This window comes from Saccoglossus kowalevskii, chromosome 9 (assembly GCF_978046115.1).
Source record: "Saccoglossus kowalevskii chromosome 9, keSacKowa6.1, whole genome shotgun sequence".
Taxonomy (NCBI): Eukaryota; Metazoa; Hemichordata; class Enteropneusta; family Harrimaniidae; genus Saccoglossus; species Saccoglossus kowalevskii.
The window spans coordinates 8384621-8409670 of NC_140649.1; the positions used below are offsets into that span (position 1 = coordinate 8384621).

General features: G+C 33.8%; 1 protein-coding gene across 1 annotated transcript in view; it reads left to right on the top strand.

The window, feature by feature from the left end:
- Positions 1-594: 594 nt before the first annotated feature.
- LOC100367851 (solute carrier family 4 member 11-like) overlaps positions 595-25050 on the top strand; it is a 95220-nt gene continuing 70764 nt past the window's right edge. The window contains exon 1 of the mRNA XM_085503123.1: positions 595-1287. Within this exon, the coding sequence (XP_085359249.1) occupies positions 924-1287 (364 nt within the window). The 5' untranslated portion in view covers positions 595-923. The remainder of the gene's footprint in view (positions 1288-25050) is intronic.

Below are 25050 nucleotides of genomic sequence, written 5' to 3' on the forward strand. Positions count from 1 at the left end.
TTTAACTCCTAAAATGTTAATTGCATATTTTTTCATATCATGCCTGCCCAATGTACTTCCGGGCTTATATTGTCATAGACAATATAGAAGACGTTATTCAACCGGGTGAAACTTCAAATGAGACTATTGCTTGTTTTGTGCAAACCCGGATTGAAATATGTACATTTACAATTGAATGAACGTTGAAACTAATAGTAGCTGGAACGTGATATTTCTGTACCCCGATTTCAAGAACCCTGGAAAGCAATTGTTCTTAAATTACCAATGTTATTGTTTTATATACCCCTCTACGAGCAAAGTGTCCAGATTTTGCAGTTTTAGGGTAATGGCTGTATGCAGGTGTCCGTCTGGTATCAGTGTAGAGGTCCCGTGCCGCGACTTTTTTTCCCAATGTTTCGGTTGCCCAGTTTATTGCAAGTTATATAAGACAGATTATTGGTCATGTATACATGAATTGTAATCTTAATAGAATAACCTCTGACATTCCATTATCCTAAATATGAATAAATTTCGTTCTAGGCGACGTCATTAAAAGCAGCCACAATAAATCCCCCACTCAACAAAACCAGCCGACTTAAGGAGTCAATGACGTCATTCGCGCGGTAGTGGGTAAATTTTCCCGAAGCATGTAGTAATATATGTGTCTTACTAGATTTTGGTTAAACAAATCAAAAACTGTTAATTTAGTCAGCGATTATTCGTTGTAGCAAAGCACTTTGTTAGACCATACTTATTGTAGTCTGCCTGACGTGGAAGTACGCATTTTTCTCACCAAAAACGGGATTTCCCTCCCCACATTTATTCTGTGTTTTCGTCATCTTGAGATTTTTGGAGGCTTCTCGAGAGAATCAGCTATTGAGCGAGAGCCGACTTGGAACTTTAAAGTGCTTCTCAAACCTGTGACAGTACGTAATAGCTTGGACATGAGCTCCAAACTGCCCCGTACTGGCAGAGAGTCAACGGAACTCACAGTCATTGTCACCGACCAAGAAAATGAAAGCAGCTTTGTCCAAGGCAACGGACATGTGAACCACGCGCTAGATGTAAGTGCAAATGATGTCGGACCAAACGAAACACCATCAGAGACTGTACATAGAAGGAGAAGAACAACGTCTACGTCGTCTTCAAGTCCATCCCCTCGTAGTAGCATGGGCTCTGGGCGACGATTGAGCGGGGACGGAGTGGCTGGAGCGCCCGTAATTTTAAGTGCCAACCAAACGAGCGTGACAGAAATTGGTAGCGACGCGATTGGGGTAAGCTTGTCAGGCCACAACGTAGACAGTGACGGTAAGTATACTTTGTATAGTAATTTTAATGTTCTGGTGTTCTTACCTTCAATCCCGCCTCCTTTGCCCAAATCAACATTGAAATTTAACGAGAATAGATGACAGTATATGTATTACGACTTATGGAACTTGTACAGGTAAAATCTGTTTGACGTTGAAGCTGCCAAATGACAATAAAGCCAATATTGGCAACAAGATCCATTTCGTTGTTACTATGTCTATGACGGATTACGCAATTCTTTCAGCAACAAAATGTCGTTCACAACATTAAAACGTGATATCTTTATTGTTGCTTGGAGCTTTAATTTAACCCCCACCCCCAAATCATGGCACACGGGGAGAATTTTGTTGTGCTGACAACACTCGATGTATTTTTGGGTACACATGTTTGTTTGGTCTCTTTCAAAAAATTATAGAGGAATGAAAGAAAGAAAATTTTCATACAAAATAAAAATAAAAGCACAATTTGAATGAGAAATGGAATAAACTAATTTTTCAAGCAATGGATTTACCTCTGCAACCTGTATGAATCAGTCTTTTAAAAAAAAAAAAAAAAAAAAGCTAGTCAGCAATTTTGTACTCCATACAACTAAATGCTAGTTATTCACCATGTATATGGGAGTAAATAAAATTAAAAAAATTAAACTTTAATGGAATGACAATAGCTAATTTGCATATTAATTTGGTTTTTTTGGGGGGCTCATTTGCATAAAATAAACTTTTTCAATTTAAAAAAAAATGTGTCGGATATATACTTATTTATTTGGCCTCATGTACTTTTGTTCACATTGACTAATTGTATTACATTAATTTTTGAGATCAACCTACATGTATTTTGTTCCTACATTCTTTGGCTCTACAGGGCTCATTACAAATTGTTTTTCAAGAAAAACTAAAGGCAGAACTTAATATCTATAAATGCAATTTCTTTAGGTGTTTCCATCCATGTTAAAGCATATAGTTTATTAAAATGAATAATTCAAATTTTCTAATAATTCATTTATAGTTTACATAGCACTCATTATGTTGTAATTTTTGTGCTTTAAAATGTTCATTTTTCCGAGATATTTGCCCCTTTTTTTGTGTGTGAAAAGTACTTGCATGACTGTACGGTCTTGTGAACTTAAATGTACATGTAGTGTTCAATCCATATTTCAAAAGTAAAATGTGCTGTTACCTCAGGGTTGGTGAAATGGAAATTAAAAATATATAATCCAGTGGCGTCTGCATAAGTTAATTTTAAAGCGGGGGAGTCGTCACCTGCGCATGCGTCAGATGGCCTTAGCGAGTCATTGTTTACAAACAAGCGTCTACCCATGAGTCTTTGCATTTTAGTGTGTTATCGTCGCTTGGGACTCGATTCCTGCGCGTGCGCAGGTGACGGCACTCCGCTTTAAGAGAAGAGTTTTTAGAGCAGCATTATAACTCAGAAAAATTATTTATTTTGTAATGTTAATGGAAATTGAATTTTCAGTGAATTGGATTTTTGTTTATTCAATTTCTTCAATGAATTTCATGCAAACATGGAATATTCTACAATTGTTTAGAGATTTTTAGTGGTATGTTTAGTTTTGAGGCTTGGGGTGAAACTGTACAAGTAATTACACTCCTGGGGTGCTTACATGCATTTCTGTAGAGTACTTGTTTGTGACATAAAGGTTGATGACATCATGTCAAAGGAATGACGACTTTTTACTGAAAAGTGACGAGAATAAAAGGAGAATAATGGCTTAAAATATTGAAAGAAAAACAAACAAACTGTTTGTTGTGGCAGGGTTGTGACATAAAAGTTGATGAATGGTACAGATGAGTTTGACAAAAGTGAGGGAGTAAAAAAGGGTTACAATACTGAATTGAAAAAAAAAAGAAGGAACAGCTGCTTAGTAACGCCTGTAACCTATGTCACAAGTTTATGTAAATGTCAGGGAACTGAATAGAACTGCAATATATGGAATTTGCTTTATTCTTTAGCCTTACACATTATTAATGATGGAGGTGTCTGGTTTAAAATAAGTCATATTTTTGTGATCCTAGCCTACAATAAATTCTTTTTTTTTTTTTTATTTACGTTCACTTCTATCAATTATATTCTTCTAATAGAGCAAATATAGTATAATTTTTTTTTTCGCAGGAAATTAAAAGCAAAATAAAACCACTTAAAAATTGAAATATTTGAAGTATTACAAAATGTCAAGGTACTTGAAGTATTGGAGACTGTCTGTCATTTTTACAATTTGTTTCTATATTTCATGGATTGTAGAACAAGTATGTGGCTATATTTGGCATGTAAACACCGCTTTAGGTCTCCAGTTTAATTACACTTGTGTGTAAATTGGTATCTAGAAATGTCATCACTCATACAAGTTATTTGAAATGTCCTAATCTCAGCCCCATGTACCTTTACATTGACTTGACCACATAAGAATTAATGTTGTACATATTTACTTTTTCAACCATGCTATTCAATTTACCAGCAATTCCCCCCCCCCTCCAAAAAAAAGCATTGAGGTTTTCAATAGGTTTGGTATGTTTTTAAAGTACTGTTTAGTACTTATTTTTCATTTTGTTTTGTCACATCTACTGATTATATTCATTCTAGTGCTCATCGATCGTGAGCTAAGGATTTTAACAATTTGCTGGCATTGAAAATGTGCGTTTAATTACAAGGTAGATGGTTTGGATTATCTAGTGTTCATCTTTTGCTGATTCAGCAAATTTAAATATACATGTTTTATCATTAAGGGTTGGAAAAGTAGATTGTGTTCAGCCTGCTCACCTGAAAAATGTATGCTTTGACCTATGCTCGTACCCCCACCCAACCCTGACCTTCGACAACCTACCCCACCCCACAGATGAAAAAAGTAAATAAAATGAATGCCTTATCACTTCATTTGTGCATTTTTATCATGCCTGAAACATATAATTGTATTTCTCTGCCCTAGGATTTTATTGTGGATTTTTAGTGTTGAAATGTGTTCTTTTATATATGAAATCACATTGTTGATTGATACAAAATAACACTGCTGTACATTCTACTGGTACATGCACTTTAAATATACACTCTTGTCAAAAACACATGGGTGTCATTTAACCCTGAAGGATGTCATGTGACCTCTCTTGCGTGCATAAACATCATGACTCATTATTATGAACAAGCAATCTAACAATTATAAACTAACAATCTAGATGTGGACAACATTAATCATATTAATATAGAAAAATTATAGAATTTTCCACAGATAAAAGCAAAAAATTATCTTGACAGCTGGTTATTTATTATGAAATACATTTTGGCACCTTTCGCGCATGACACAAGTTCTGAATGTTTGTTCTACTACCTGGCCTTATTGAGATATAGAATGCACAATGTCCTCAAATTAATCCAGTAATTATTTTTTACTATGGTAACGTATTTATTAGCATCCTCTTTGTACTTGTTAGTACAAATTTTGTTAGCAATCTGAAAACTCAATAAATTTATAATTATAAGTATGATTTTTAGTAGCAAAGCTGAGGCTCATCGAATAAATTATTGTAATAAATAGCCATTAAAAGCAGCATTTTATTAATAGTAGCAATATTTAATATTTAATATATTATGGTTTTCATAAACAGAGAGGAGTTTACATCTGCTTTGTAATTATATATGTATTTTCGTGACATACATGTGTTTACAGTGTTGATAAAAAAATTATACCTACCAGTATAATAGTCCCTTGTCTAAACACTGAAGTGTTCAAGTTCCCCTGTAAAGGGAAACAGAAGTTGCATGCATTTAGATGTATGTGACTACAAAGTATCCTTTTTATCTTTAATAGACACGACATGATATTAATGCCACTTTATGTGATAACCCTATACCCCTGCATCATACCTGCATCTATATAGTTACCTGTTGTTTATGATAGACACTTTATCTATAGTTGTCTGCTGCTTTCTGTTTTCTGATACTGCAGAGACTAGCGAGTTGTAAATTTGTGTTTGTCATCCCGCTGTAGTAGATGAACAATCCCCTGTCACAGCACATCCCCGTCAGTTTTCTATAAAAAAAAAAGTAAAAAAGTAGACATGCAAGTAAATCTAAGCAAACCTGTGTCTATGAAATGAAATATTCATTGAAATTACCATATAACAGATATCCAAATATTGTTAAGACCTAACAAAAAATATTTCAGGCCAGCGTGGATACCACCAAAAAAACATGTGGGTCGATCTCCGGACTTAAATTAGTTCACCTAGTTTACACTGTTTACCTAGTTTTTCTTAGTTTACACAGCGCCCTTGTTTGACAAATTAAGTGTAAAATATGTACACCGTCAAATGTTCTAGCATTTTTGAAAAACATTTTTTTTTTTATGAGGCTTCAAGTTTTTAAACATTTATTAAATTGAGTTGAGTTGAGTTGAGTTGAGTTCATGAGACATATATAAGCATCTTTCTCATGATCTGATTGTCTCTCTCTCTCGAACAAACTAGGCATTGTGCTTTTGAAAGTTGCAGGTTATAGGTCTCAAATCAAGGAGTGAAGTAGGGATTTCTTGATGTTGCTGCCCTCTGTCATGTAGAATATGTAATTCTTTTGTTTTTTCAACAGTCGTCGGCACGTGTTCGAATTTCATGTAAAAAATGTATTTTACACACATTGTATCATTGCTATGTTCCCTTATCAAAAAGACGCAGCTCATCCACTAGCATTTTCAAGGCTAAGTTGAAAAATAATTTTTTAACGGATAAAAAAAAAAGATATCAAAATAGAGAATAAAAATACATGAGTTGGGGATTTACATGTAAACTAATATTTCGAATTTTGGTATTTTGTGGTATTTTTGTCAAAGTCCGTCACTCCATCAGTAATCACTAAAATTCTACAATAATATTTAAGGAACTGGCTTTTGTGGCTCAAGGTCGTGTGGCAAAGTGCCCAAAACTGCGACGATGTGTAGCTATATGGCCGAGGGCTACAAAACCATATCCAGTCTAGAAAGGTTTTATCATATGCCTTAAAGGTGTAATTATGATTTTACCAAATGACGCAATTTAGAATGACTTAGAATTATTGCCCCGAAGTGAGGGCACTTCCCATACATTACATGGCCAGGCAATAATAGTTATATGAGAAATCACACCTCTGCATGGCCAGAGGCAGATGCAGATGCAGATGCAGAATAGGTTTGTATGAAGATTTGTATATTTTTAGTCCCCGTTCGGACGCAGTCCGAAAACAGGGACTTATGTTTTGACCTCCGTGTGTCCGTGCATGCGTCTGTGCGTGCGTCCGGACCTGTATCTTTAAAATGCCTGGACCAATAGCAATCAAACTTCACACATACATGATATTATACATATGCACGTCAATTTGTTTCACAATCTGATTCAAGATGGCTGAATGGTGGCCATTTTCGCGCTAAAAAATCCTAAAAATCAAGCATTTCTCGGTTGTTTACAGATGGATTTTGTTCAAACTTGGCTCATACATTAGACATTATGGGACCTTGAAGCAAATAATTTTGTTTTTCAGATAAGATTCAAAATGACTGAATGGCGGCCATTTTGTTTTAATGATTGGGCTTCTAGAGCCATATCTCTTAAATGCTTTGACTGATTATATTCAAATTTTATATATTCGTTATACATCTTGTTATATATATACACATGTATTCAAAATGGCTCATTTTGAATGCTGTTCCAGAGCAATATCTCTCAATATGAACAAGTACTTGTTTGACGATCAGATACAAATGTCAATCATTTTAATGTTAAAAAATCATATTCCTGACATGGTTATATTCCAGTTATATTACTATAAACAAAACTATATATCTTAAATTTGATAACTAACATGTGCCATGCATGGCTTGTTTTTCCTGATCTATGCCCCTGATTTCAAGTAAATGATATTGATATCCAAGTTTATACATGAGATAGTTGCACTGCAGTATAATTCATGATCCGACTTCAAACATGCCAACAAATTGTTGATTCCTCTAGTGTTGATTACTGTATATTCTATCTTCTTTATTTGGCTCTTGATTTCACACCAGTGTGACAAGCCTTGCTCATTGTATGTTAACTATGATGGTTTGTTTTTGTCTGCTTTCTTTTCCTTTACATACATTATTTTGCAAGTTGGTCATTTTCCAAATACCGGTATTTACATTGTATCGTTCTGCAAGACAATTCCACATTGTCCTTATTTCCTGAAAGATGGTTGTCCATACATCTGCAAAAGTAGAATGTTGTATCACTGAAAATGCCATTGATTTTTCTAGGTCCAAGTGCTTATCCCCTACAATTATCCAATTGCAAAAAGTAAAAATTTCTCTTCACTTTAAGCATCCTCGAGGTGGAGCTACGTCACAAGACGTTCCACGTTGCTAAGACGCACCACTGTACCATGTATTTCTATGAGCTCTGCGCCAGCTGGTGTGGAACGCCGTTCAGTGTTCAGTGAAAATAGCTAAATTCGAGAAAACAGCACAAAATCAATTTTGAAGTAATCCTGGACAACCAAAATGGGTACAGTGAACTCTTATATACCGGTACTTGGCTGATTCCTGTCTCATGTGTAACTGGTAATAGTTTCGGCATTGGTCCATCACGTAGTTCATGTACTCATTCTTCTACCTGATACTAATGATCGTGCTATATTTAGAGCAGGGTTTTTTTTTTTTTACTCTTAAAAATTGTGTGAATATAAAACTGTTGTTTGTCATCACTTTGCATAAAAATAGCTTGAAATACTAGAACCACCTCAAGTATATAGTTCAAGGAGACAGAATGAATGGGCGTGGCATTATTGCAGTATTTGAGACATCTACATAGAACAGAACTTTGAATGTTTATGTCACTTTGATGCATGAATCCAGGGCCATTTGCAAGGGGGTGTCAGGAAAAAACAATTCTTATACAGCTGCCTTGATTGCAATCTTGCAATCTTTCTATTTATTTTGGCAGCTGCGACTATGAAGGCAGTGTTCTACAGAAGAAAAATTTTTCTCCATTGGATTTGATAGTATTGTATGATATTATGACAAAATAAGTAATAGGTTACTAAGTAACCGTAACCTTTATTTTCTACCCAATACTTGTTATCACTAGTTTGAGCATGGAAGCTCTAGTTTTTGTGGAGTTTAGTTTCTTGCCTTCTTTTCAAATGAGAATGGATGCTTTGGTAAAACTCATTGGCAAATAGAGTACATTCATACCTGATTCCACTTAGGGATTGTTGCTTGGAATAATGGGTTACCGATGTTTATGTAAATTTTCAAGACTTGAACTCTGGAGTTCAGAGGGCACCTGTGTTTCAAGGCTAGATTTGATAAAGTAGCAGTTTTCTCCCCAGATAGCTTATAAATGGTAAAAGTCAAAACTTCCCAAGAGAGATATTTTATGGTAATTTATTCATTAAAAAAAGTGTACTAGACTACACTTATAACAGCACAACCGAAAACAGCCGTTCACAACAAATCACCAAGATCCAAATACAACCGCTAGATTCAACATCGCAAACAAATCATAAATGTGTTTCATTTACAATGCTTAGTGGAATAATGTTTTTATGATCAAAATAAGTTCAAGTATGAGGTATTATGGACTTCACTATTAACGAGAATCGCGAAGAAGACATAGATTTTAAATGAAAATTTGCTTAATGATACAGAAGTGCTTTAATAAATGTCGTTTAATATCATTCAAATACAATGTCATAGCATAACAGTCAATGGAGTTTTACATATAGTAAATTCAAGTGCTATTGTATATATTTGAACGGATATTACGAAGATACCTAAAAGCATGCACGAAGACAGTACAGTGAGATTATGGCATGCTGTAACTTATGGCATTACGGTGACAGATGTATAACAATAAAATATATATGAAGCTTCCTTTTAACTTTATACAATTATTTTTACTGGTATGAATTTAGCTATGTGACTTAAAAACAAACTGAACTATGTACGACTTAGACTCGCCTATAGCCCTCTAATGTGTCGAAATACTGCCTTTTCTCCTGAATTTCACTTGAGAAGAATTAGAACCTCTGATAGCCAATAAAAAGTATTGTCATTGAAACGTGACAATGTGCACAATTTTATGACTTGTTTTTTTTTGGCGAAATCCACCAGCAGTAATAACAGTTGATGAATATTTAAATCCTGGTTCGAACAGCTCAAATAAACCGTTGTTGCGGTTATTCATGCCCCTATATACATATTCATGTTCCAAAAATGGAATGTATTACCTCTTGTGTACAAATGGCATGGCGTACTGCGACTGACAAAATAGTTTTAATTTTGTTATGCCGAGAATAAGATGAGCACCAAGGCAATGAGAGCCGATGCACCCTGCATAAATAGACTCCTTTTCCCCCAAAGGTCGCATTTGTACTGCTAATTTTAGAACAAAGCTGTTTATAAGGCTGAAACTAATACAATTGAGAGCACAAAGGAATAGGTTGGGCAGAATTATTGATACTCCAAGAAATGTGAAAATTGAGAAAGAAGAAATCATCATCGTACATCATAATATAATTTTTACAAATTCATCTTTCTTTTTTAGCAAATTAAAAAAAAAAAATCTCAGTTGAGTACATATGATACTGACAAAGAACGTATCATGTATATACATGTAATAACAAAACCTTATTTTTTGGAAAAATTAAGTGCCAACAAATATTTTCATTATTCCAAGAGTTTTTACTTACTATGTTTTGAATAATTAAAAATAATGGTTAGTTAAATTAAAAAAAATATCATTATTCTATGTCATAGAATATCTTTTGTAAATGTCGCTCAGTGTGTGACCTTCATACACAATGGAAAGTCTGAAGTGGGCGGTAACTGCACGTGTCATATATCAGTACATGTAGTCAGTGGCTGATAGTGGATATTCTGATATCTCCAGCATTGAGGTGGTTTTGACAGCATTTTATTATTCTACCGTGATCAAAGTGGACATAAAATGGATGACATTGACTGGGATGAAGTTGAAGACCCATTTACAATTTGGGGTAATTTAATTCTAATTATTCGTTTTTTTTTTTTTTTTTAACTATACCAATGCTGGAGTTGTAAAATCTTGCTTTCATGCTTAATATTTTTCTTATGAATGGAAATAATTTAAATTTAAAATTTAAAATAATTGGTACTTAATTCAATCTTGCCAGCCGTGTGTACCTTTATTTTTACTTGATTAGATGATTGTTAATGTATTTTGTACATGTTTTTATAAACGAGTGATGCAAAGCTTTTTCTCTTATATTCTAAATGAATGTCTTCTGCTCAAAAGCTGCACACATTTGAAAATATGAATTCCGACTCACCTCATATAGGTAATTATTCAAGAAATTCTGCTTAGTAACTTTGTCTTTAGCCATCATGTTAGGCACATTAGAGTACAATGTTAGAGCACATGGCCATGGCCATTGTCAGTTTATTGAACCTACTATTAAACAGAGGACACGACCTAACTAAAGACTGATAAGGTCATGGTTATCTTGTTAGCTTCACTAATAAACATATTGCTGCTGTAAGGTATGTAGATGTGCAGTGGGGGGGGGGGGGGGGGCAGGCATACCACGATGATAGCAAGCAAAAAAAGATTATCCTAAAAATGAGTTAAAAGTAGATATGATTCAGACATCCTCTAGACAACACATTGGTAAATATTCTTGACCTGTAAAGGAAATTGCTTTGCATCAATTAAGAAGTTGCGTACAACAAAAACCCAAAGATAATGACGACAAGCTTGACTTTGGCTGATTTTCCACAAGCTCTTAACAGACCTCGGCCAAAATTTATCTGTACTCTTTCCTTGTATTTCTGGAAATGAACCCTAATTTTGGTGCCAATGGACACAATTTGAGTCAATTTCAGTTTTTACCCAAAATTTTGCTATTTTTGTCCCAATCGTCTGAAGAAAAGTGCAGACTATAAATCAGACTATTTTTGACTCCTGTGTGCGAAGCACAAAAAAAGGGAGTCTTTGCAGTTTAGTGTGTCTGTCTCTGTGTGTGTGTGTGTGTGTGTCTGTCTGTCTGTCTGTCTGTCTGTCTGTCTGTGTGTGTGTCTGTTCCATCGATTTCTCAAGAACCAATGTTCGGATTTCAATGAAACATGGTATATAGCTTGTCTGGGGCAATGCGCAGATTTGATTAATTTTTGGTTGACATCCCATGCATATTAATGAGCTCATCTGCATAATAATGTGTGAATTTTAAGCTATTTCAGTTATATCTCAAGAAGCATTAAAACGATTTTTATGAAACTTGGTAAGAATGTTACTAATGATTGGCTGCTGCAATTCATTGTTATATTTTACATTTTAATTAAAATTTAGCATTTTTTATGTATTTTTTTATTTTTTTTTTATTTTTTCATGCCCAATTGCATGAATACAACTAATAGGAATCGGTGAGTGGACTAATTTGCATAATGATGCGCATACGTATTCTATTTTTTATGACCAGCAATTTATGATGGTTTCAGCCATTTTGTTGTTTCCAGTGTGTTGTACAAAAACGAAGCAAGCGCTCGGGAGATGAAATGTATCAGTTTACATTATGAAAAGGTCTAAGAAATTACATGTATGATTTTTTATTATCGTATAAGTAAATAAATAAATAAGTAATTGAACAAATGTATAACCTCAATGACTGTGAAACGAATTACTGTGCAAGCTAGTTTACATTCACGTTTGGTGTACAATTACATTCAAGCCAGGGAAGATTGAACCCTGTGTGAGCCCAATCAAGAAAATAATGAATGTGAGATTCATCCTCGCCAAAACCATGGCAGTGTTGAAGATATGAAAATGGTTGGTAGGTTCGATTTCATGGTAAAATGTTGTGTAAATTCGTTGTACTTGTGAATCCTGATTTATCACTGTATTATTGAACGCGAGAACAAATATGGTGATCTCCAGCATCAATGTAGTTGTATCAAGTCGCTGCCGTAAGGAGATATTTCTTTTGTATCGCTTACCAACATTGTATTGTACTTCTTTCCTTTATTTTCCTTTACACATTTGGAAACTTGCATGGTGCACTTTCACCCCCCCCCCCACCTTCGCCAAATTACGAAGCTATCAAGTCGATTAGTAGGTATAGGATGTCTATGTGTGTTGATGACTACTGCGTTGTGTAAGGGCTTCTCGTACGTAAAATGGTGCACATTCCCAGTAAAAATATCTATTTACACAGAGCTGACAAAATTCGCCTACATGTGTAAATATATGTTGGGATTTGGAGAGAAAACAAGCAGCCTGTCGGCTGAGATAGCTCCGCTGTTAGCAATGCACATGGCAATTAAAGAACAGAAGATATCATTAGAAAATGAACAAATCTGAGAGAGGTCCACATATAGTACCTATATGTATAATATATCAAAGTAATTGGACTTGCGGTTTTCAACAAGAAGTCAAAAATATCAATTTTTACCAAAAATGACAAAAATATTCACCAAAATTAGAGAATTGAAGATATCATTACAAAATGAACAAATCTGAAAGAGGTCCACATGTAGTACCTATATATGTAATATCAAAGCAATTGGACTTGCAGTTTTTAACAAGAAGATGAAAATATCACTTTTTACCAAAAATGACAAAAAATATTCATCAAAATTAGAGAATTGAAGATATCATCAAGAAATGAACAAATCTGAGAGAGGTCTACCCAAGGTACATATACACAAAGTATCAAAGCATTCAGGCTTGTAGTTTTCAAGAAGAAGTCGAAAAAGTAAAACATTGACACAGACGACGACGGACAATCACTCATATGATAAGCTCCGCTTGACAAAATCGACAGCGGAGCTAAAAACTCGTAAAATTTACAGTGACAGGAGTGATCAATTTTGGTGCCGATTGTTGGTGGGCTGATCAGCATGTCAGATTATTTCTGAGAACGTTTTTCGTGTGGGAAATCACAAAATCATTAGCACTATTAAAGTAAGCTGGTTTACCTTATTTTTGTGTCGGAGTACCCCGTACAAATGATATGAATCGACATGCGATGATTACCAAAACAATTTGACAATCGGTGTCTCATTTGTTCACCGCCCCCTCAACACGGTGATTTGTTATGACGGTGATTTGTTATGAGGGGTATATTTTCCCGGCCCTTTTCGTCGGAAATTACGAATTCATTGGCTAGTTTACTTTAGTTGTTTCATTAGATTATTCTGTACATTGGTTTTACCTAGCAAAGGAAACAATCGGTGTCTGGCTTTGTTATATTTACACTATTGCAACACCTTATGTGGGCCCCCAGCGTGAGCCTCGTGTTTCACTATTTTTTTCATTGAATATTACACGGCACGATATCCCTCAAATCGGAAGGCACATTTATTGCTCGAGTTACTGTTCCTATTAAGTTAAGCCATGGAGCAAAAAAGAAAATATGGTTAAGCTGAATACCATGCTTCATGTGGAATGTATAGACCGTGATGTCGGCATTAACTACTGGATGCACAGTGGAAACCACTGGGACAACGCCACACTGACGGGCGTCTCCTTCCTGGTAAAAAAAACATGCGGGACGGGCTGCAGGGTTTTAAGCCGTCGTAGATGTTTTCGAAACGAAAATTAGCGAATAGGTTTTGTTTCGAGCCACTTAAAATGTCCTGTGTGTATTTTTGGCTGGTACTCATCACGTGCGATGTGCCCCAGATAGTGTCAATTTATACGCAGTAACAAATGAGACGCGTTGGGGATTACTTTGAATTTCATGTACCGAGAAGTACATCTGCCGTAAATTATTATTTGTTATGGTACTGAGCTGTATGATGGTTGTAATTTTACCATGTCGATTTTCGGGATATACGAACCAATCGAAAAGATTGTGATGCCTTCCTTATTAATATACGTAACTGAGAATAAATAAATATATTTATTGACACACATATTAATATTAAGAATTTAAGATAGTGGTTTGAATTTTAGGTATTTGGATTGTGTTTGTCAGAAATTTACATACCGTAGTTGTTCTTGCTACTTTACGTTTTCCGTGTTAACTAAATTTCTAAAATATTTTTAAATGCCCTATAAGTTTATTTCCGGCATTTATTTGATTACTATTTTCGTTGCATTTCATTTTCCCCAATGTTTTATGAATTATTTCAGTCTTCTTTTTAATGTTTCAATTTTGTGTAGACTTTTTATGCATATTTTTAGGTAGGCTTATTGTAGGTATACGATGTCTATGTGTGTAGATTACTACTGGTGGCTCCTTATTTAATTAATAGATTATTCATAATTTGTTTATCATTTTCAAATATTCCCGAATATTACATCATGATCCCTATTCCCTCAGCACACGGAGTTCTTTCTAAGCTTTCTTTGATTGAATTTGTGATGAATGGAGGAAACTGGTGGTTAAAATGCTAATAATATTTGAATTGCATGTATAAATTTTACTTTACTTTAACACAATTGTTTGTAACCCATTTGGTATTAAAGTTAGTGGTTGTGTTAAATCAGTATATCCTGTTCAGAGGGACAGGTAATTACTACAATTACAGTACCATCTAAATACTGCTTATCAGGAACAGGTGGACATCATGCCTCGGTGTATTATTGATCTGGGATCAGTTTCAAGCATGTTGCGATCTAATTCAAACACCATATGTTTTTAGTGTTTTATTTAGATTTTTTTTTTACCTTGCCCGTAACATCAAAGATGGAAGGGAAAGGTATATAAAGTGAAAATTTTCTGTCCGTCGCTGTCGTCATTGTTGTCGTTACTGATTGTTATTGTGTGCACAATACCTTTACTAATTCTATTCCAAACTTCATCAAACTTGGTCACCTTATTCATCAGTATTATGTTTTCCCTGAGTATGAACAAAAGAAGTCCTGTATGAAAATATGCAAGAAAATCTGATAAAATATTTTGACTGTTTCTACTTGACTGATCACTGGTGATACACAATCAAAGTTCACTGATCTCAGTGAAAATATGCATTGTTGTCTGTGTTCAATGAGACAAATAATTTATCTTGAAATAATATTCTTGGTAATGTATCTCCCAAATCTCATGGGAATACTAGACTGGGTTTCAAAACCAACTCATGGAGAGAGTTTTTGCACAGTCTGATACACATTTGCAAACCTTAAATTTTTACAGAAAACAAGATAAGCAATCCTATGAATTGGCTGCCAAACTTTTGATCAAGATCTAAAGCTAATAGAAAATCTCTTTAGTCCAAAGTTATCAAATCATAAACAATACATAAAAAGCAAAATGTTGCATCCACGTTTTGAAAAGAAAATTGTACTAAAAAATAGGTATTCTGTATTTGACAAACAGTTCATTCGACAAATGCAAATTCACAGGAATTTGTTTCAGCTATAAGAACAGAATAATAGAGCTTTTATAATAATAATTTAAAAACGCACTTTAAAAAACAAAGATTGCAGTGTTTGAAGATGTAGATTTTCAGTAGGCAAAAGTACTGTTGACCTCTCTCTCACTGGACACCAACTAACTATTTAAGTTGATTTGCATTACAAAGCAGAGCTTGCAACATGATAGTGTTTTTTTTACTTTTCAAATAATACAGTAGTCACACAATAAATATAAGGCAGTTCATATTTGTCTCAGTGAATCACCTGTACAAAATACTTCGGCAAAAGCCAGCTAAGATTTTCTGGTATCTTGTCCAAATACTGTACTTTTTTCTGACATGCGGCATTTGTTTTTATAATAAAAAATCTGAATTACTTTGAATAATGCTTGAAATTATGTCCCTTAAACGAAATTAAATAAATTAGGCACCAATGTTTTTGTAAGATATTTACATCTATCAAGGACATTCGGTAAACTGCTTTTCCACTGTTGTTTCAACCCCAAAACTTGTTTGTATTCAAAATGAATTATGACAATGCATAATCAAATTGAAACAAACTATGATAAAGTGAATAATATTATATAACAAAGGGCAAGGTTACCAGAGTTCTACTATGTTTTTATGTGTATGAAACTTATGTATCATAATTTTGTTTTAAGCTGGCTATAAGCTAGCGTAGAGTAGTCCTAGAGTAACTTAACGGTGAAAATGGCTATCACCCGTCTTTGCCTATTCATAAAAACTTCAAATCTTAAAAGCGAGTAACCTTGTCATTAATAATTTCAACTTATAATTTGGTGATGTTAATAATACAGGCAAATTCAGGTTATTTATTTATTACAATTTTCATATGATTGTCCACGCCGTCCGTGTCAATATTTTACTTTTTCGACTTCTTCTTGAAAACTACAAGATACTTGGTGTATATGTACCTTGGGTTTACCTCTCTCAGATTTGTTCATTTCGTGATGATATCTTCAATTCTCTAATTTTGGTGAATATTTTTGTCATTTTTGATAAAAAGTGATATTTTCAACTTCTTGTTAAAAACCGCAAGTCCAATTGCTTTGATATTACATATATAGGTACTACATGTGGACCTCTTTCAGATTTGTTAATTTCGTGGTGATATCTTCAATTATCTAATTTTGATGATTATTTTTGGTGAAAAGTGATATTTTTGAATTCTTGTTGAAAACAGTAAGTCCTGTTGCTTTGATACTATACATATTGTTCATTTTCTAATGATATCTTCTGTTCTTTAATTGCAATGTGCATTGCTAACAGCGGAGCTATCTCAGCCAAGAGGCTGCTTGTTATATTTAGCGGTTCTGAAAACAAGCTTTATGGTAGAAGCCTACTCATGATTTCACAAACCCAGAATTTATTCATTTTCCAATAAATTGTACATCTGGGCAATATAAGGATATTGACTTAAAAAAAAGTTGAAGTCACCAGCTTAATTGTCCCGAAAATGATGATTTTATTTTAGTGAATAATGGCCATTTTGGCAGTATTATAGTGCTTTTACCATGGGTTCCTATGGCAGAGATATTATGCTATATCTCAAATTGTAGCCAGGTGACATAAGCTGAAAAAATTATATATTGTCAATGATGGGGTACTTTTTGTTGCCCTCAATTATTTCAAAATTATGGGCAATTTTTCTTTAACACTGTGTTCTATGGTATTGTTCTAAAAATAGCATTTTTTGCCAAATAATAGGACAAGTTTCTCAAAATACGTCACTGTAAAACACAAAAGAATGTTATTTCATGGTGCCATGGGCCAATAGCTCCATGATTTTACATAATAAACAAGAAAACAATGCGATTTATGACCAATTTTCTCAAAAATTATGAGTAGGCTTCTACCTTAAGCCAGCCTAATGTGAGTGAAACATTAGTAAATACTGAATACATTGAAATTATTGATGACAGTTGTACCTTTTAGAATAAGAAATCCACTGTGTTTCTATATTTTTTGTTTGTTTCTGTTTAGCCCAATATGTACAGTGAGCAGTTATTTATCAATGTAGCTATCATATATTGACATAGTTTTTGCCAGTTTGTTCAAGAATTTTCGTAAAAAACACTTCAAAATAGTTAGTTTTGAAAAAATGGTTAAATACATGGTTGCATTTGTTGTCAGAAAGCAACATTTTCGTCAAAATACTCGTCTAATCAAAAAATCTTGTGCGCCTTCCTCCTGAAAAAACATATTGCATATATGACTGATACAGGACCATAGGAAACATTTTCAGATTTGTTGGAAGAATAAGTAAAAAATATTTCATAAAAGCTTTTATATACAATGTATCATTTTTTTTACCTTTTAAAATGTCCTAATCTTCTCTTCCAAAAACATCATATATGGCAATGAATTGTACTGAAATTCTGACAATAATGAATGCATTCTTTGCAAATGTCTATATTCAGTAGTCGGTAGCACCACACTGACCTATTATGTCAAAGAACAGAACACCATGGTAGGTCAACTCATGCTCGAAAAAATGTTCTTTCAATATAAAATGTATGATGTTTACATTTATTTTCATAGCAAACAAAAAAAATAACAACAAACCATGACTGAACAATAAAATAATGCTGTTATAAATTCAGGAAAGTAAGTGAATTTTTGTGTGTATTTCTACACGACCTGGACGGGAGTAGATAATTGTTTGTGAGACATTTTGATTCTTCCTCAACACTGTGTACAATCAATTTAAAGTTTCAATATTTATAGTCTAAAAATCAAGTCATTCCATACATGTAGGTACACAAAATAAAATTTGAAGGAATCAAAAACAGCACAATTCTGTGGTCAATATTATAAGATTTTTATGGTACGATTATCTGACTTGAAGATGGCTTACTGTAAAATACTTTATTTTCGCTTGGAATTTATTTTCGCTATTTTAGCTGAAGAGATGATTCCGTGAAAATAAAATCCAGCGAATATACTTTTTTTCCTATATTTCACATTAGGCTCATCAAAAATCAGTGAAAATAAATTCCATACAAAACGCCCCAAAAACCCTTTCAGCGAAAATTAATTCTAGCGAAAATAAAGTATTTCACAGTATTTCAGACTTGGATTCATACCCGTTTGTGATGTCTATTTTGAAACTAGTGATAAGAATATTTGAGACTGATGTTACATGTAGGTCAATATAGACGAGTCTATCTTTCTGTGTCTTGTACAGCGCCCTCTACAGCTGATATGAGTGAAACAACCCGTATTTGTTTTGTTAGGTAATCTGATCACAAGCGTTTCATTCATGTTATAAGTTGTTCTTACCATTCCCATAGCTTTATTGGCCTCCTTAAGACAACTAAATATTTAATTGTATGAATTCCAGAATATATTCATGGAACCACCTTGTAATAGACCATTTTCCGTTCACTACGAGAATCACGTGTCATGCGTGAAACGTAAAACAGGACAAACAAAGGTCGTAGTGGCGTCAAACATCGTGTGAGATTCGAGAAATGCAAAAATATTTTGGGGGCATTTCCATGCTTAATGTGCTGTACACATTTGATGATAAACAATTTCGATTAAGTAAGGGTATTCAAAAGCAATATTTCTCTGTCGAAGATCGACCGGTCGATGTGAGCTACAAAATAAAAAATTCAAATTCAAAATCAAATCGTTTGATTTTTGTGGCAGACGTTCGACGCACGTCTTTCATGCATCTCGCGAGATCTCACAATTGTACGGAAAATCATCTATTCATAACAGTTGAATGTTTATAAATCCACACAAGTGGGAACAAAAGTGTCAAGTGTTTCATTCATATTGGTTTTCCTTAGTCTATAGCTGCACCCCCCCCCTCCCAAGGATATTTATGTAAAATCTTTTTTAGCTCTACTGTTGACTTTGTCGAGAGAAGCTTTATCTTATTGTCTACCATTGCCTGTGTCAACTTTTTACTTTTACAACTTCTTCTTAATATCCACAAGTCTGATTGCTTTGATACTGAGTGTACATATACCTTGGGTAGACCTTTCTTAGATTTGTTCAGTTTGTGATGACATTTTCTAATTTTGATACTTTCGATTGCATGTTGAAAACCACAAGTCTGATTGCTTTGATATTGTACATATAGGTACTACAGGTAGACCTCTCTTTCATTTCTTCTCTCCGATCAATGATCTCACTTACAATTCTTAGAAAAAAAAATGTTTTCGTCCTCCTCAAAAAAATTGCCTCATAAAAACTTGAGAAACAAAGAATAAAAAAAGTCTGACCTTACTTCCAGAGGTTGCTTGTTTGCTTTTCCTGTATCATACGTTTACAGCCCCCTCCCCCCATAATATTGTATGTAATTTATATACTTGCCTCTCATTACTAATCTATTGCTATTCATCCTGCCCTACCTTCCCTCTTTCTTTGAAATGATCTCTCCCTGGAGGATGACAGTGCCCTTCTATTGAAATTTATACTACTGAGCCTGAGCCACTTCCTAGGATTGTTTTCCAAATAACTTCCTCTGTTTTCTAATCTTGTCAAAGCTGCAGCTGAATACTGAGCAACAATAGCAAAGATAACATCTTTCTTCTGCAGGGTTTTTTGATCAATAAAATTTGTATATAAAATATAGCATTTTAATCTCCGGGCATGCAAGGAATTATCCTAACAGGATAAAGAGTAAAGGTTACAGTTGGAGATGCACAAAGTTGGTGATTTCACCGTGTATCTAATGTCATAATTAGTCTGAAAACATGGAGAAAAAGCCATAGAATTTAAAAGCTAGTCACTAGATATGTCTCACTGAATTTTGAGATTATCTCCCATAATGTACTGCTCTTATGGTACAAAATTCAGGAGTTTTATTTTTATGGTAACTGGCATTTCTATTGAGGTAACTGTATATTTTAGACATGTAACACTTGTGTGTTTAATTATTTTTAATATTATATGTGACTCGTACCAGTTGCAACTTGATGCTGTGTGTGTGGCGCTTTGATGTTTTTCATGTGGTCCATTATTAAAAAGTTGTTAATTTGCTCAGTAAATATCACTGTCAATGGTTTTACGTTATAGAATTCTTCAGGTATGACAGGAATTTTCAATGCCTCATCAGACTTGACTTGACAAATTAGTGACGACATTCTTTTCTGTTTGATCGAAAATCTGTGATCTGTAGGTTTTCCCACCCGTCAATTATTAAATCTGTTTTTTTTTCTCCTTATTTTCCATATTGGGATTTTAGGTATCATTTGGATGTATTTAAAAATGACGTGTAAAAAACAAATTTTGGTTATTAATTTTGGGAGTATTAATTTGAAAGTAGTTGATTTAAGAGTGACAGGGGGAAAAGTGTATGGTGTCTCTAGAAAGAAATGTGAATCATTAAAAGTGATCATATGGTTGATGCTATGGTTGATTTGCTCCTCAGTCTACCATTGTAAAGACATTGATTGATTTTGTTTGTACCTGAAGCGTGTTACAGCGGTTAGCAGTGTCAGGATCAGGAAGATAGCGTGTTCAACTCCCTTTGTCGGCTACCCAATCAACAATAACAAGTCCAGTGATTCACTTGGTAGGCTTTGATGCGGCATTTCTAGTGGGAGGTATGCTAGCCAGTTAGATGAGATGTGCAATATGCCATTATTATAAATCAGGCCTGCTGGTGATGGAATGATTATGTGCTTCAAAATGATGTAATGAAGGAAATGTCAGTCAAATGGACTACTGAGTTTGATTGTGTAGTCATTTCTCATCTAGTATATATAGTAAAAACATAATCTACATTGATAGATTTTAATAGTCTATGTCAATCTCCGACATAAGAATTCTATTTCTAGTCATTGTAGCCTAGTGGTTGTCGCATCAGACTCATGACCGATAGACCCAAGTTCAAATCCTACCTTAGGCTGAACATCAAAAGAGTCGACCCCTACCCTGGGTGTTTGCACTTCCAAAAAAAATTCTATTTCTAGAAATATATCTGCTACCACACAGATACTACTTATGCTCAACGTGGATTTGTCGATGTGTCATATTGTCACGCTGGTGTTATTTTTTTTTGAACCAGGCGAACAGTTACTTAATTACCTAATTTGCATAATTAATCAATTTTAAGCTTTTACACTGATATCCTCACATTTAACTGAAACTTGGTACATAAATGCTTTAAGACAATGCACTGACCTGAATAGTTTTGGGTAAAAATCTGTGCATATTAATTACAAGTTTGCATAATTAACCAATTTTCAGCTTTCAGGCTGATATCCCATGTACTAATTATTCCACGTCAATGAAACTTGGTACATGGATGGTCTATGATACTTTGCAGACCTTGTTAGTTTTACACTCAAATCTTTGCATATTAATCACCAGATTTTCATAATTAGTCAGTTTTCAGCTTTTCCATCAATATCTAGTAATTTTTAATTAATTTTGAATGCGTCATCAATACTCTCAGCTCTTTCTTTGATTCACCTTTTTCTTTACATGTACAAAAAGATCATTATCAGCAATCTTAACATATTTTAACCCTTGTTACTTGTTACAGTCTTGTGCTTGAGTTAGCATATAGCATAACACATCTGGTAATATTTCTATAGAAAGTAACAACGGGCAGGCCATTCAAATTGCTCACATAACACACTAGTGCAATCATGGGGATTACAGAGCTGTGCTTAAATAAAATGAATTGTCATAATATAAACTTCCAATGACTGACCAGTCTATATAACGATGGCTGGTTTGTGTTTTCTGCATTTATATTTTATGAGAACTCACTTAGTTATTTATCTTCAGAGCAATTGATTACATGCTTAATTAAGGCTGGAGTCTTAATCAAACCTACTAAATCATTTAATGTGTATGAACAAGCTTCTATGTAGCTGACATGAAACTCTAATAAAATTCACACTGCTACAAAATCACAAAAGGAATTTCAGCATATACTCCTAAACGCTGTTTTGGGATGTTATTGCAGATACCAGTAATACAATACATGTGCATAAGACAACTGTGAGACATTTTACTTAAAAATAACTTCCCTGTGGAGCCATTAATAACGATGTGTAAATGGTGTTGACTGAACAGATCAATGTACTTTGTTTGTGTCCATGGTAACTACAAGTTCCATTAATAAAATCTTTTGTGACAAATAGCATGTTATTATTTTTAATAATAATAATAATAATTAATCATGCAGCCATCCGTTGGGATTTCACAGTTGAATACATACAAAGAAAATACTATTACGGTATTTAAGAATATAGATTTATCGACATTCTAGCTTAAAAGAATCTGCATTTGAGTCAAATACTACTGTAGAACGGGAAATTATTTGCATAGTTTAACTTTCACGTAGGCCTCTGCGCTGAAATTAAAATGCATGGAAATTTCGTTTAGAGGTTGTTATTTTTTAGTTTTGCTGCTGGGGGCGCTGTATTTTTGTATTACTGCAGATGTAGACAATGCGCCACTTGCATTCACGTGATTCAAGCAGTGAAAAACAAAGTACTGTTTTTAATTCATTGTTAAAAAATGTATTTACAGTCAATACATTTTTTTTAACACAAATAGTGGTTAAAAATTACCGGACGTTTATAAAAACAAGTTCAGACATGATGTTTTCCTTCTGAATGTTATACCAGTACTGCAAGACTAGTGAATGAAAATGTTATGTATTCATCTGAATTCTGGTTTTAAAAAATGACATTTTTTAACTATATTCATATGACTGTCAACTTATTCCACATGTTTGGGAAGTGGCTTCACTCAATCTGTAATGCAAGCAAGTTGGAAGCCCTCCATGTGTACGCAATTCCCAGTAATTTTCTATAGACTGCACAGCTTCAACTAAACATTTAGCATGAATGGCGTTGAATTCCGAAAGACGAAGATTGACTTTGAAATCCGAAAAATCGGCTCCCGTCTGCAGTTCCTTCAAAATACGGTCAGTGTACCACGATGGAAAGTTAGATTTCAACGAGTCCTTGAAAGTTTTGTTGACGTCGAGATCAAGGGGTTGCAGTTGATCGGTACAACAGGCCGGAACAAACACAGTAGCGATGTTGTTGTTGTTGTCGTCGTCGTTCGTTTTCACATACTGTTGTACTGCCTTCTAGAAGAATACAGTAGGCAGGTAATTTAAATGACAGGTATAGTTCACCTGAACAAAAGGTTTTTAAAACTATTCAAAATAAATTGCTTCACTTCCCATGTATAAATACACGGTTGTGAAAAACAAACAAAGAACAGCTATTTTTGAAATTGATTTTTATTCCCTAATGTACATTTATGAAATGTAAAATATATTGCAAGTATTGTTTTTTTGATTCACTGAAATACTGTAAAATCGTTCATTACTTCAGTGAAAATTAAACTTTTATGGTTTCCTGGCAACAGATGATAAATATTATAAAAGGCATCAAAATGAATTGGTCTAGTCTATACAAAGTATATGGATCTATATTTGGGTATTTTTATTTGAGGTTGCATATTGATACATTTCCTCGTATATAAAAACTATTTTTTTTTTTTGAGCTCACAAAATCTTGTATGAATTTATATTTAATGCAACTATTTCGTTATATATGGCATTCTTTTATCCAACAAATACTAAATTTTTTAACACAAAATCATGTAACACATTTGCTCTAGTAGAAGCGCATCGCTAACAGAAGTGCATATAAACAAACAAATTGCGTGTGATGTATACTGAAGCTTTAAAATAAATAATTTCCCCCCCATAGAATCACAGCTGTAAATGTACACAAAGTACATGTACTTATACATCATACAAATAAAAGTCTAGAAATTACTTTGAGTAACAGTAATTCAAATTACATGTAGTGACCCCTTTAAAATATCATGCTTCATTCTTGTTATATGGTTATAAACCCATATGTTATTTAAAGCAACTGACATTTCTAATTACATGGATGGTTATACAAATTTAATTTACCCCTCTGGTTGTCACACATGGTACTTCATTTATCTATTCACAGTAGAGTCCTTAAACCAGACCTTCTACTTTTTCCATATATCGTGAAATACTTTATAAAATAATTTTTATAAATATTATTGCTAGAATTTTCGCTGAAAAAGAAATATAGGCTGTTATGTGTAAAGTTTATCTTCACTGGTTTTTGATGAGTTGAATATAAACTGTAGGGATTAAGGTGTTATCACTGGATTTTATTTTCACTGATTTTTCCATTCAGTGAAAATAACGAAAATAAATTCAAGGTGAAAAATAATTAAAAGTACTTTACTGTATGAATTTCAACTTGTATTCATGTTAATTCAAAGTCGCTTTGAGCTTTATAGTACCTAAAGAAACATAATGACATCTAACCAAATACGAATGAAATCCCACCTTGCATACAAAGTAAATATTCCGAAATATTCTGCAACTTTTCATTTTTCTTGCAATCAGAGTTTGATTT